This window comes from Sarcophilus harrisii, chromosome 2 (assembly GCF_902635505.1).
Source record: "Sarcophilus harrisii chromosome 2, mSarHar1.11, whole genome shotgun sequence".
Lineage (NCBI taxonomy): Eukaryota > Metazoa > Chordata > Mammalia > Dasyuromorphia > Dasyuridae > Sarcophilus > Sarcophilus harrisii.
In genome coordinates this window covers 170507935-170523018 of record NC_045427.1, presented here as the reverse complement: position 1 = coordinate 170523018, position 15084 = coordinate 170507935, and the positions used below count along the sequence as shown (strand labels likewise).

The 15084-nt window shown below is 32.6% G+C and overlaps 1 protein-coding gene across 6 annotated transcripts in view; it reads left to right on the top strand.

Moving 5' to 3' along the window:
- The window catches only part of MCPH1 (microcephalin 1), a 336480-nt gene that overhangs the window by 22153 nt on the left and 299243 nt on the right, over positions 1 to 15084 (top strand). For 4 of the 6 annotated variants that reach the window (XR_004231848.1, XM_031951141.1, XM_031951143.1 and 1 more), the window contains exons 4-6: positions 3160 to 3247; positions 8935 to 9049; positions 10022 to 10162. Coding sequence is in view for 5 of the 6 variants with exons in the window: in XM_031951141.1 (XP_031807001.1) it covers positions 3160 to 3247; positions 8935 to 9049; positions 10022 to 10162 (344 nt within the window). In the remaining variant the exon portion in view is untranslated. Of the gene's footprint in view, positions 1 to 3159; positions 3248 to 4011; positions 4157 to 8934; positions 9050 to 10021; positions 10163 to 15084 lie in introns of those variants that run through there. The other 2 variants (XM_031951144.1, XM_031951145.1) reach the window with 2 other exon arrangements.

Sequence of the window (15084 nt, the reverse complement as noted above, 5' to 3'; positions counted from 1 at the left end):
GAAAGCTCCCTTTATCCCTATGCTCTCTAGTGTTTTTAATAGGAATGGATGCTGTATTTTGTCAAAAGCTTTTTCTGCATTTATTGAGATTATCATAGGATTTCTGTTGGTTTTGTTATTGATATGATCGATTATGGTAATAGTTTTCTTAATAGTGAATGAACTCTGCATTCCTAATATAAATCGTACTTGGTCATAGCATATTATCCTGTGTTTTCCACAAAGGATCTCTTTGAGGTGGTGATCAGTGGATTTTTTCTATTTCTATTTTTCCCTCCTGTTCTATCACTCCAGAAGAATTTTCTGGGATTATTTGCTGCATTTTTGTATCACGATCCTCTTTGGTCAGAACTTTCTGGCAGTTAAGTTATTCTTAATATTTTCTCTTCTTGATCTGTCATTTTCCTTATGTTTCACATTCTGTTCTACTTTCTCATTCTTTATAATCTGTTTTGTTATTTCTGCCTAGCCTCTCCCAATTACATGACTGGGCCAGATAAACAGATGATTATATGCACTTTTCTAGGGTCATTTGATCCATATTAACAACCAAAGAGGAAAAGGTTTATCCAGAGCCATTTATACTGGTTTACCATGGGGCAGCCAGATGTTGTAGTTGATGAAGTACTGGTCTTGAAGTCAAGAAGACTCACCTTCTTGAGTTCAAATCTGGCCTCAGACACTTATTAAATGTGTGACCTTGGGCACGTCACTTAACCCTATCTGACTCAGTTCCTCATCTGTAAAATGAACTGGAGAAGGTAATGTCAGACCAATTCAATATCTTCCAAGAAAACCCTAAATGGGGTCACAAAGAGTTCAACATGAATGATATAACTGAATGATTATACTATAAAAAATCCATTTACAACCAATAATAAGGAAAAGGTAGTTTCTTCACAGATGTATAAGAGAGCAATACTGTAGACAAAGGGAATAGTTAAGAGTCATAGAGTAGTTCAAGCTTGAGATGAAAAGAAATAAATGTGAGAAATATTCCACAGAGAATTGACCAAACTTAGTGACTATATGTTTGGAGAAAGAAAGTAATCAGAGGTGATTCTAGAATTTTTAATTTTGAAGAATGTGAGTACCATTATTAAGAGAAAAAGAAGAGTTCAGAGGGTACTTGTGTTTAGTAAAAGAGTTTAGTTTTTGACATGCTTAATTGGTAGCATACCCTTATTTAAATAATGAATACCAGTGAATACCCCTATTTAAAGTAATGAATACCACTGGGGTGAAATTATCTGAAACTGTTGCTGCATTAAAATCTGTGGCAGGTCAGACTACTTAAAATATATATATGACTATCAAATTGTAATTAACAATAACTATGTTTTTAAGGAAATTTTTAAAATGATATTCTGAATTCAGATTTGGCCTTAGACACTTATTAGTTGTGTGATCCTGGGCAAGTCACAACTCTGTTTGCCTCAGTTCCTCAGATTTATAATAAGCTGGAGAAGGAAATAGCAAACCACTTCCAGATCTTTGCCAAGAAAACCCCAAATGGGGTCACAGAGAGTTGGGAAGTGATTGAATGACTAAACAAAAAATAAGAGAACAGTTGCATTGTCCTTGCTGCTTCTGCCTTATATCTACTATAATATGAAGTATAGGAAGAGAATTTAGCCTTATACATATATTGTTGAAAATGGGAGGAATATTTAAATATTCTTTTCAAGTAATGGTTGATCTTGGATACTACACTAAAAGTTGACAAGTGGTGTTTTTTTCAAAGCTTAATTGCAGTGTGGAATCTGAAACCATATCAATGAATTTTTTATATCCTGTACAGTATAAGCCATTGATCTGCTGTCTTGTACTTTGCCTTTATAGTCTGATGAATATGACTCTTTGAGTGGATTTTTTATCCATGCATGATTTTATAATACCATGCATTGGTCATTTAGAAAATATTGGTTCGTTGAATCATGGAAATCTTGTAAATATTGACACATTTCATTGTACAATATCTGTGTTACCAGTATCTTGTTGTAAAAGTATTTTAAATATTAGTAAGCTATCAAACTGACAGTGATAGATATAAGGCTTTCAAAATTCTAATTTTTACTTGAAAACTTGAATTTTATAGTTAGCAACTTATACTGTCAGCCATTTTCTTTGTTATGACAGTCCCTTTTTATTTGTTTTTGAGAAAATATGTGCCAAATACTTAGTCTAAATAATCTTAGATTATCATTTGTTTCGAATAAAAATGGTATTCCATGAAAAAAAAAGTGGCTCCTTTGGGTCACAATAGGCAGTTGCACAAGGACTTTTTTCAGTATGCAACAGAACTGTTTTATGTGGGCTTCCCATTTTATCATGTAAAGCAGTGTACTCAAGGGTTAAAATTATTGCTTCATCAAGGATATTATTGTTTTTCTGTTTTTTGTTTTTTTTTTTTTAACTTTGGTAAAGAATACAATGATGACTCAAAGTTTGGTCACTGCCTTAATTTGTGCAAAGGCATTGATTTATCTACTATTGCTTTTGTACCATCAGTACAAATGACATCACAATTGATCCAGGGATAAACCAAGAGATTCAAATATTCAACACTGAATATTTCAGCACCATTGTGCTTGTTGCCAAGTATTCACATAAGACATTTTTTATTAGTTAGTACTGGTTCTGGATGAATATGGGCAAACCCTCAAGTCTAGTAGGTTTGTGTAATCTTCCATTTGTTGGGCAAAAGTACAGTTTTGTAATAAGATTTTGCAAAAAGACTTTGCATTCTAAATTTTGCATGTTTGCAACTAAAGTTTTAATTCACAAGTCATGTGGCCTCTGTAAATTCTGCTGCTAGAGAATGAGAATTTAAAAGAGCAAATAGCATCTTAGTATTATTGTGAAATTAATTTTGACCTCATAGATTCCCTATGTGTATGGGACATTCAAGGGTCTCCAGACAACACTGAACTGAGTACTAAGAACTTAAATGACTTGGCCAGGGTTAAACAGTCAGTAGGAATCAGAATTGAGACTTGAAACCCAGGTTTTTTTTTCTGACTTTAAGACCTATTCTCTATACATGATGCCTTGTTTATATTGCTTCACTTGTTACAGTTACAAAATTGAATACTTTGAATATAATAGGAATTCATTTTCATTGAAGGGCAATAATGAGTTATAAAATTTGTTGTACAGATGCAGGCTAGCTGGTGTACGTGTTGATGAGTCTTTATATCCTGCAATCAACACTAAAGAAGGTTTATCAAGTGTAATTAAAAAAAAAGTGAGTATATAATATGTACCTCAAAAGTGCATGCTTCTTATAATTGTGAGAATACTTATTTTTTTATATTTACAGATAACATATTTAGACATTGTTAATCCACTTAAAGTTGTTCTATATATTTTGTTTTTGATCTAATGTTGATTTGAGCCAGGGATAGAAAGGCTGTTACAGGGTTGAAGATAAAATGATTAAGAGAAAACTAGTATGAGTAGGTATGCCACAGATATTCCACAGAGATCTCTTATTTCAGTTGGTTTGTTTTATATTTTGGTAATATTCCTTGGCTGTTTTAAATTGGAGATTCTGATCCAGGTGAAAAGTGACTTTTCAGGATGTCTTTATTATAATTTTTGAACCTTATTAAAATAAGTAGGGAACAAGAACTTTTTGCCAATAAAGAGGCATGATAGTGATACTTAGAGAATTCTCTTTCAGAAGAAAATAAGCAGCTCTCCCGTTTATTTATTTCACTTTAAGTTCTTTGGTTCAAGGTTGGAAGAAATCTCAATACCCCACTCCCATATCCTTCAGCTAATTGTGTGTGGTGAAAGAGAATCTTTTACACTTAAATGTTGCCATGAATTGGCAACATCTTCTCTTTACCAAGGCTTATTTTCGCTTTGTGTGTCTTTTCTCATGTCACAAAATCCTCCTCCTCTTCCTCCTCCCAACATTTCTTTAGGCTACAAGATATCTGAATAGGAAGCAAAGATAAATGGTAACCTTTTTTGAATATTTATTGTATTAAATATCTTTTTTAGATACTGTGAGGAGTTTCACAGAAAGGATAAAATTTAATTTCTGTACTACAAGAAGATAAAATTAGCACAAGTTGAAAATGGGCATCAATAGTATATAAAAATGTGGTTGGAAAAAAAATCTTACTGTTCCTCCATCTATTAAAAGGTAATTTTAGGGGTAGTAGAGATAATATACAAAAGTGAGAATTCTTATTGTTTTTATCATTTTATTTTCTTCTCAAAGAAAAGTTAGTAGAAATTCTGATGTCTTATATTCATTCTTGGAAAAATTATATTCATAATTCAATTATACACATATAACCATCAAAGAGTCAAATGTATGTAATACAATTTGGATCAAATCAATAATTTCTTTTTAATATATAAGGAATTATCTGTAGTAACTTATAATTCAGAATCACTGCAATAAATAACATACTTTCTTTAGAAACATAATATAAATGCATGTGAAAGCATTATTTTCCATATTAACTAAATGTTAGTAATAGGGTTTTTTTTTAAATAAATCTTTGGTTAAGTTGATTTAAAAGAAAGAAGAAAACCAAATTACCAATATCAAAAATGAAAAGTATGAATTCACCACCACTGAAGAGAAAATTAAAGCAATAAACAGGAACTTTTGCCCAATTGTATGCCAAAAAATCTGACAATGTAAATGAAATAGGTGAATATTTACAAAAATATAAATTTCCCAGATTAACAGAAGAGAAAATAAAATATTTATGTAACCCCATTTTAGAAAACAAAAGTGAAGAAGTCATCAATAAACAAGTGAATTCTACCAAACATTTAAGGAACAGTTCATTCCAAAACTATATAAATTATTTGGAAAAGTAGGTGAAAAAGGAGTCCTACCAAATTCTTTTTTTATGACACAAATAAATGCTGATACCTAAACGAGGAAGAGCAAAAACAGAAAGAAAATTATAGACCAATTTCTCTAATCAATATTGATGCAAAAATTTTAAATAAAATATTAGCAAAGAGGTTACAGCCATTTATTACCTGAATAATATACTATAACCAGGTGGGATTTATACCAGAAATGCAGGGCTAGTTCAAATTAGGAAAACTATCAGCATAATTGACTATATAAATAACAAAACTAACAGATCATATAATAACAAATGCAGAAAAAGTCCTTGACAAAATACAGCATCCATTCCTATTAAATAAAACTAGAGAGCATAGGAATAAAGGGAGCTTTCCTTAAAATAATAATTAATGTCTGTCTAAAACCACAGACAGGCATTATATATAATGGGGATAAACCAGAAGCCTTCCAGGAAGATCGAGATAAAACAAGGTTGTACATTACCACCACTGTTATTCAATATTGTACTAGAAATGTTACCTTCAGCAATAAGAGGGGAAAAAAATAAATTGAAGAAATTGGAGTAGTCAGTGAGGAAATAAAGTTATCAATTTTTGCAGGTGATATGATGGTATGTTTAGAAAATACTAGAGTCAACTAAAAACTACTTGAAATAACTTTAACAAAGTTGCAGGGTATAAAATAAACCTACACAAATCATTGGTATTTCTGTATATTATCAGCAAAGCCCAGTAGCAAAAGATAGAAAGAGAAATTCCATTTAAAATAACTAGACAAACTATTTGGGAGTTTACCTTCGAAGACAAATCCAGGAACTATATGCACATAATTACAAAAGTTTTCATACAAATTAAATGTGAACTAAATAATTGGAAAAATATTAATTGCTCATGTGTAAATTGAGGTAATATAATAAAAATTATAATTCTAATTTATTGTTATATAAAAAACTACCAAAAAGTTATTTTTTAAAGGTAGAAAAAAATAATAACAAAATTCATTTGGAATAACAAAGGACAGAAAATATGAAAGAAATTAATGGGGAAAAAAAGCAAAGGAGGGTAGCCGAGTCATACTAGATTGGAAGCTGTATTATAAAGTAACAGTCAGAAAAACTATTTTATATTGGCTAAGAGAATGGTGGATCAGTGGAATAGATTTGGTATGTAAGATCATGTAATAAATGACTATAGTAATCCATTATATGATAAAACTCAAGACACCAACTTCTGGATAAGAACTCATTATTTGATAATAACTGAGAAAAGTGGAAAATAGAATGGCAGAAACTAGGCATAGACTAACATCTCACACCCTATACCAAGATAAGGTTGAAATGGGTACATGATTTAGATGTAAAGAGCAATGTCATAAACAAAGAAAACAAGGAATAGTTTATTTAACATATATGTAGAGAAATGAAGAATTTATGGGGAAAAAAACAAGAAATGGAGAACATTGTGAAATACAAGATAATTTTGATTGTATTGAATTGAAAAGTTTTTGCACAAACAAAACCAATGCAGCCTTGAAGGAAGAAGATAAATGAGAATTTTTTACAGCCAGTGTTTCTGACAAAGACTTCATTTCTAAAATATGTACAAAATTGAGTCAAATTTATAACAATATAAGTCATTCCCCAAATGGTAAATGGTCAAAGGATATGAGCAGGCAGCTTTCAGCTGAAGAAATTAAAGCCATTTCTAGTCATGAAAAAAATGCTCTAAATCTCTAAATTGATTAGAGAAATGCAAATTATTACAGCTCTGAGATACTATCTCATATCTATCAGAATAGCTGAAGGAAAAATGAAAAATGTTGGGGAAGATGTGGGAAAATTGGAACACTAATGCATTGTTGGTGGTGGAATTGTAAATTGATCCAACCATTCTGGAAAGAAATTTTGAACTATGCCTGATGGACTATAAAATTGGGCACACCCTTTAGATTCAGGTTCCAGGAAATTGGAAACTAATATGGCAGAAACTAGGCATTGACCCACACTTAACACTGTACACCAAGATAAGGTCAAAATGGGTTCATGACCTAGGCATAAAGAATGAGATTATAAATAAATTAGAGGAACACAGGATAGTTTATCTTTCAGACCTGTGGAAGAGGAAAGAATTTATTACCAAAGAAGAACTAGAGATCATTACTGATCACAAAATAGAAAATTTTAATTATACCAAACTGAAAAGGTTTTGTACAAACAAAACTAATGCAAACAAGATTAGAAGGGAAGCAATAAACTGGGAACATATTTTTACAGTCAAAGGTTCTGATAAAGACCTCATTTCCAAAATATATAGAGAATTGACTCTAATTTATAAGAAATCAAGCCATTCTCCAATTGATAAATGGTCAAAGGATATGAACAGACAATTCTCAAATGAAGAAATAGAAACTATTTCTAGCCATATGAAAAGATGCTGTCATTATTAATCGGAGAAATGCAAATTAAGACAACTTTGAGACCACTACACACCTGTCAGACTGGCTAGAATGACAGAGAAAGATAATGCAGAATGTTGGAGGGTTTGTGGGAAAACTGGGACATGGATACATTGCTGGTGGAATTGTGAACACATCCAACCATTCTGGAGAATAATTTGGAACTATGCTCAAAAAGTTATCAAACTGTGCATTCCCTTTGATCCAGCAGTGTTACTACTGGGCTTATATCCCAAAGAGATCATAAAGAAAGGAAAGGGACCTGTATGTGCACAAATGTTTGTGGCAGCCCTCTTTGTAGTGGCCAGAAACTGGAAACTGAGTGGATGCCCATCAATTGGAGAATGGCTGAATAAATTGTGGTATATGAATATTATGGAATACTATTGTTCAGTAAGAAATGACCAATTAGAATGATTTCAGAAAGGCCTGGAGAGACTTACATGAACTGATGCTGTATGAAACGAGCAGGGCCAGGAGATCGTTATATACTTCAGCAACAATACTATATGATGATCAATTCTGATGAACCTAGCCATCCTCAGCAATGAGATGAACCAAATCAGTTCCAATGGAGGAGTAACGAACTGAACCAGCTACACCCAGCGAAAGAACTCTGGGAGATGACTAAGAACCCTTACATTGAATTCCCAATCCCTATATTTTTGCTTGCCTGCATTTTTGATTTCCTTCACAGGCTAATTGTACAATATTTCAGAGTCCGATTCTTTTTATACAGCAAAATAATGGTTTGGTCATGTATCCTTATTGTGTATCTAATTTGTATTTTAATATATTTAACATCTACTGATCATCCTGCCATCTAGGGGAGGGGGTAGGGGGAAGGAGGGGAAAAATTGGAACAAAAGGTTTGGCAGTTGTCAATGCTGTAAAGTTACCCGTACATATAACTTGTAAATAAAAGGCTATTAAAAAAAAAATAAGCCCACAAGAAAAAAAAAAAAAGATTCAGCTTCCAGGTCTGTATGCCAAAGAGATCATTAAAAAGGGAAATATTTATAGTAGCTCTTTTTGTGGTGGCAAAGAATTGGAAATTGAGGAGATGCCCATCAATTTGTGATATATTAATGTAATGGAATACTATTGTTCTATAATAAATGATGAGCAGACAAATTTCAGAGAAACCTGGAAAGATTTATATCAATTGATGCTAAATGAAGTGAGCAGAACCAGTAGAACATTGTACATAGTAACAGCAACACTGTGTGATGATCAACTACGAAAGACATCTTTCATAGTTCTCTTAGCACTACAATGATCCAAGAGAATTCCAAAAGATTCATGTTTTAAAATGCTATCTACATCCAGAGAAAGACCATTGGAGTTTGAATGCAGATTGAAGCACGCTATTTTCACTTTTTTGCGTTGTTTTTTCTTTCTCATGGTTTTTTCCTTTTGTTCTGATTGTTCTTTCACAACATGATTAATATTAAAATATGATTAATATAGTTTTATATGTATAATCTATATCATTGCTTGCTATCTTGGGGAGGGAAGCAGGGAGAAAAATTTGGAACTCAAAACATTATAAAAGTGAATATTAAACTGTACATGTAATTGAAAAAACTAAAGTATTAAGAGGAAAAAATAGTTTTCTATTTTTTTTTTAACAGCGAAAATGCATGCAACCAAAAGACTTTATTCCTCGAACACCAGAAAATGATAGAAGACTTCAAAAGAAAATTGAGAAAATGGCTAATCAACTGAATATTCAAAAAACAGCCATAGGTAAATTAAGTTACATAATGTATTAATCTTTGATGCTGCTGATTCTGACAAAAAACCCTGTTAGTAGAGTACCAAAAAGGCAATTTAAACCAGCTCTGTCCTTTCATAGCTAAAAAATCTAAGGCCTGGAGAAATAACCTAAATTCACAGTAGAGAATACAACTCTGTATTACAGTAGAAAGTAGAGAAAGTATATCCAATGCCCTGTGACTCTAGAGCTGTTAAGTGACTGAAACTAATTGAAAGAACGAGGGCTAGATGCAAGTTTTCCTGATTTCAAATCTAATGATTTTTGTTATTATTGTTGTTTGTTTGTTTTTTAAATATTTGGCTGATTCACTTTTATTTTTCCTTTTTCCACCTCACCAACTGCCTCCTCTTTTTTCCATTTTCCATTATTTCATTTATTGATATAATTTCAGATTTTGTTCATGTGTCGTTTATTGTTTGGGAGATGATGGCAGTTAAATGTTGAAAAGTCTGATTATTGTGGAATGCTCTATTTCTGGGAAACAATTACCAGCAAAGAATTAGATCTGATGATTATGAATCTGATGATTATGAATTTAGCTGTGGCTCATGTCCTCAATGGAGGTTATTACAGCTTTAAAAATAACTTTTGAGTCTGCCAAAATCTGCCAAAGTGGAGGAGTTGAAATATTAGATACTCAAAATTCAGAAATTCAAGAAACATTGATCTTTAGCATAAAATGTAATTAAGCAATTCATTAATTTAGTGGGAGCTATCTGTAGATAGCAATAGAATAGCAATAGGCCTTATACAGTAAATAGAAAATGTAGAAAATCAAAGAGACTAAAAAGTTGCTCTGGACGAGTTTGGAGTGAGAATAGAAGAGATAACCCAATTTTTAAGGAATATCTGCCTATATTAATTATTATATGTCCTTGGATGTCTTTAGGTATGAAGGTGTCTGAAATAGAAATTCTATCAATTTGATTTTTTCCCCTCAGATAATGATGTACCTGTTCTGTTGTTTGAAGCTGATGGTTCATTAATATATAGCCCCACAACTAAAATTAAGGATCAGTGTAATGCAATGGAAAAGAGACTACAAGAAATGAAAGATAAAAGGGAAAATCTTTCCCCTACATGTAAGTAATGTATCCTGTATACTTTTAAGGAGTTAGGAATGAAACGAGAAGCATAGCACTTTTTTTTTTTTTTTAAATAAATTCTGAACTTAAATATTTCCAAGCCCCCAAATGAGCCTGTCTATTATATCAACAACAGCATAGAAGAAAATTACTTGTGAAACCTTGAGATTCTATTTCATATCTATTCCTTTCAAAAAAGAAAAAATATTTAATTAATTTCACATTACTTTAAAAAAAACTTTCCTGCTTGTACTTCTTTCTGAACTTCTCTTTTCTTCCATGTACTTTAAACAAAAATGTCAGGGGTCCCCTTTTTTGACAATATTATTATTAACTCTTTCCTTCTACCCAATCCTTTTCATTGTTTCTTTCCTGTTGTTATCTTACTCCCTCTCTGCCCCCCGCCCCCGCCCCCAATCCCGTCTCGTCCTGCAAGGCACTTGGGGTTAATTGACTTGCCCAGAGTCACACCTGAGAAGTGTTAAGTATCTGAAGTCAAATTTGAACTCAGGTTCTCCTGACTCCAGGACTGATGTTCTATCCATTGACCCATATTACTGTCCCTATTATCTTCATTTTAACTTCCCCTAATATATTGCTTTTTTGTATTATATTTGATAGCAAACTGTGTGTGTCAGTGTTTATATGTGTTCAACTTTTCTTTGTCCATTTTACATAAAAGTGAAGCTCATCTGCTATCTGTTCTCCTGATCCCTTCTGCCATTTTTGTCCTCCTTTTTTATGCTGATATATTTTTTTATCTTCTCTTTATCCACTTAAAAACTTCTTTTAAAAAAAAATTACATCTTTATTATTATTTAAAATATTTTTCTTATTTTTTATTCCATCAGTAGTCTTTATAAACCTTAGGGTTTTAAAAGGATACTTGTTTCTCTTCTTCTTGTTATATTGTTAGCACTATATCATCAAACAGCTCGTTCCTTCTGCTTAAATAAATTTATTTTCCTAGGTTAGTCTAGACAAGTATTTCAGAGTTCTTACTAGCTCTAGCCTTTTCATTAAGCTGCACTGAATCTCCACCTCCCAGTGTTAGTTCTACCAGAATTTTTAAGGTTTATTGTGTTGGGTTTTAAGGTTCAGTATGTTGTAGCATTTCATAACAATGTTAGGGACCTCTGGGTTTTAACAGTTCTCTGCTATGTGCCCTGCTGTGCCTATATTGCTTGTGGCTTTCAAGGTCTCCTTTGTGGATTTATGACCACCTTAGGGCTTTTTCATGGGAGTTCTGTGCTCCTTCTGCCTCCAGATGCAGACCCAGTCCCAACAACTAAATTTACCACTGACTATTCCCTGTTTAAGCTAGTATTCTGACATTTCTGAGAATTATGTGCTGTGTTTTCAGATAGCCTCATTTCCTATTACTTTTGGACTTCTGTCTGAATTTTTATGTAGTTCTGTGGTGGATGAAGTCATTTGTTTTTCACTATTTCTTGATCATTATTTGTCTTAGTATGATTTTTATGTTCTGGAATAGGTGTGTGGGAGCTGTCTGCTTGTATTTTTTTTCAGGTAACCATCCTGACTGGGAATCTTATAGCCATCAGGCTACAATTACAACTTTTAAAACTGAAAGTTCTTCCAAAATGTTTCTAATTCTAGTAACAGTGAAAAGTAATTTTTTAAAACTTTTAATTGTGACTTCAGTTAGCATTTTAAAGTCTTTCTCAGATTATAAATATGTTAGAAGTAAGTTACTCAAAAAGACATTATAAAGTGCCTACTATATGCTGGGACTGTGGCAGATGGAATGGATAGAGCTGATCTTGTGCTGAAAACTTGAGAATAATATCAGTTGCTATTATATGAATCCTAGAAACATTGTTTCATTTTCACAATGTAGGATTAATTTTAATAGTCACAGTATGTTGAAAATACTTCTTAATGTGCATATTATCAGACTCTCCTTTATATCAAATATCTAATGGGACTATGATACGAATATAGGTATGTAGGAATAATTAAATATGAGGAAAAAATGCTAGCTAGCATTAATAATACATGTGCGATAGATTGTTTCCTTCAAACAGGCCTGTGCAATAGGTTGCATATGTTGTTCATTTAGATCCAAAATATTGAACCTTAGTGATTAACTGTTTATTTGGGTGACATAACTTTGTTGAGTATTTTTAAAAATAAAAACATCTTACTAATATCTTTTATGTTATGCTTCTCATTTTATCTCTTGCTCTAATAATTTATTATTGAATTTCATATGAAAAAATCTTTTGTCTTTATAAACTCCTAATGGGACTAAGCCAAAACTGTTGCATAAGATGAATCATTTGACAGTGATTATAAGAAATATAACTTATAAGGAAAGTAACTTACCTAGAGTCAATTAGATGGTACAGTGGCTAGGAAAGACCACAGTCATAAAGGCCTGAGTTCAAATGTGACATCAAATAGCTTTATGATCTTGGGTACCTCAGTCTCCTCACCTGTGAAATGGAAATAGTAATAGCATTTGTGTCTCACCAATTCTTAATACAGTCAAATGAGATAATATTTGTAAAGTGCGTAGCATAGTGCCTGATACATAGTAAGCTCTTATTAAATGCTTACGACATTCCTTTTTTGTAGTACTTTACTTGCAGTCAAATTGAACTTTGTGAATTCACATATTTTGAAACCTACTTTCCTAGTTCTGATATCACAACAATAGCTGACAATAACCTTTGTTTTATAAAACTCATTCATTTTAACCTGGAAGCAACTTAGCATAATGGAAAGGCAATTGATGTTTGAACCAGGAAGATCTGGGCTTATGTCTCTACTGACATACTAATTATGTGTCCCCGGATGAGTTTTAACTTTTCAGTGTTTTAGGGCGGTAAGTTGTAAAGAATATGCAGACCTGTATTGGGAGAGGGAATCCCTTTATCTGGGAGTTTCCTAAATCAATAAAATAATAATAATAATAATAAGTCCATTACTTATTCCTAATTTCATCCATTATTTCTATAGGAACTGGATTTTCCAGATTGATATACTTTATATGAATAGATTGATATAGATTATCTATCTATACACACTTAAACACACACATATACACATACATACATATATTTAAAACAGCAAGCCATGGAGACTTGTTTTAAAATTACAATAAAATTTTAGAATTATTTGTAACTTTTGAGAAAAAAATCATAAGATAAGAGAATTAGAGCAAGGATGAATCTTAGGGCATCAAGTCCAATCCCTCATTTTACATGTGAGGAAATTGAGGCTCAGGTAAGTTTTAATGGTTTGCCTAGGGTCACAGAGTTAATAAATATTTGAGAAAAGATTCAAAATTGGACTTTCCATACTCCAAGTCCAACACTCTAAAAGCAGATATATAGGATGGGGTATTGAGGAGGGGTGGGGAACAAAAACAATGGCTGTCACTACTGTGATGCTATGAGCTTAATTTAGGTTCCTAGAGAAATCATTAGAAGATAATTTGGCCCACATCTTGAGTAAAGTTGATAAGAGAATGGATAATAAGATATTTTCTTTTTTAAAATTTATAGCTTTTTATTTTTCCAAATACATGCAAAGATAATTTCAACATTCATTGCATAACCTTATGGTCCAAATTTTTCTGTCCCCTCTTACAACTCCTTTTTTCCCCCAACCCCAGACAACAAGCAATCCACTGTAGATTAAACATATGCAATTAAGATATTCTTAAGTGTAGGGTTTGTGTCATCCCCAACCTGCCTACATTGTTTTACATTTTTCTCCCTTGCCATTTTTGACCCATGGGTCAACTCTAATTGAACTCTTAACTGTCCTCTGTTTCTGAATTCTCTATCCTACTCCTATTGCTTCTCGTGCTTGCCAAACCTTAACCTGAAATTCTCTACCTCCTTTGCTCCTCAGATGTTGACTAAAACTGAAGGAAATCATACAACTAATAACTGTGTCCACTACAAATTTAGGATACCTAATCTCTTCTGGCCTCTCCCCACAGCAATGCATAGCAGCTGAGTTCTTTTCTAATTGATTCTTTCTCACCTCATCCACAGAGATTGTTCTGAATTGCCTCTCCTAAGACTCCCACAGTATCCACTTAACCCCATCCCTATATCACTGCATAGTAGTTTACTGAAGACTTTGTATCATACTTTATCCAAAAAAATGAAAGAAAGAAAAATTAGTCATTTTAGACTCTATCATTTCATCTCACATTCCCCCAGCTACCTCTTTTTCTCACATTTCCTCTTTTATTGCATATTGATGAACAAATAGTTCTCTTTACTCAATCTAATCATTCTTTCTTTACCTTTGATTCTTACTCTTCTTTTTTTCAGCAATAGTCATCAATCCCCTTCTGTATTTTTTACTCTATGTGTTTAGGAGTTTCAGGGCAATAACTGGAGTAATAAATAGAGTGCTGGCCTGGGAATTAGGAAGTCCCAGGTCCACATCTGGAATCCGAGATTTAATGACTATGTGCCCTTGGGTGAGTCTCTTATCACTGTTTGCCTCAAGTTTCCTTATCTGCACAATGGAGCTGATAACAATAACTCCCAGCATTGTTGTGAGGATAAATGAAATATTTAGAAAATATTTTACAAATTTTAAAGCATTCTATAAATGCTAGCTTTTTTATTATTACTGCTTCTGATTCCTTCCCTACTGCTGCCTACAAACATCCTGATTCCCTGATCCTTTAAAAAGCAAATACCTCATCAGACTTTAGCACCTCCACTAATTATGATCCTATATCTTCCTTCCTCTTGGTACCACTCCTTGGGGAAAAAAAATCTATACTTACATAGTACCTCTCTCTGCTCTCCTTTAAACCCTTTGTAGTCTGGCTTCTGACCTTATCATTCAACTGAAACAATGTGATTTCTTAGTTGCCAAATCTTCTTAATCATCTTTCTTTCCTCCCCCACCCCACCCCACCC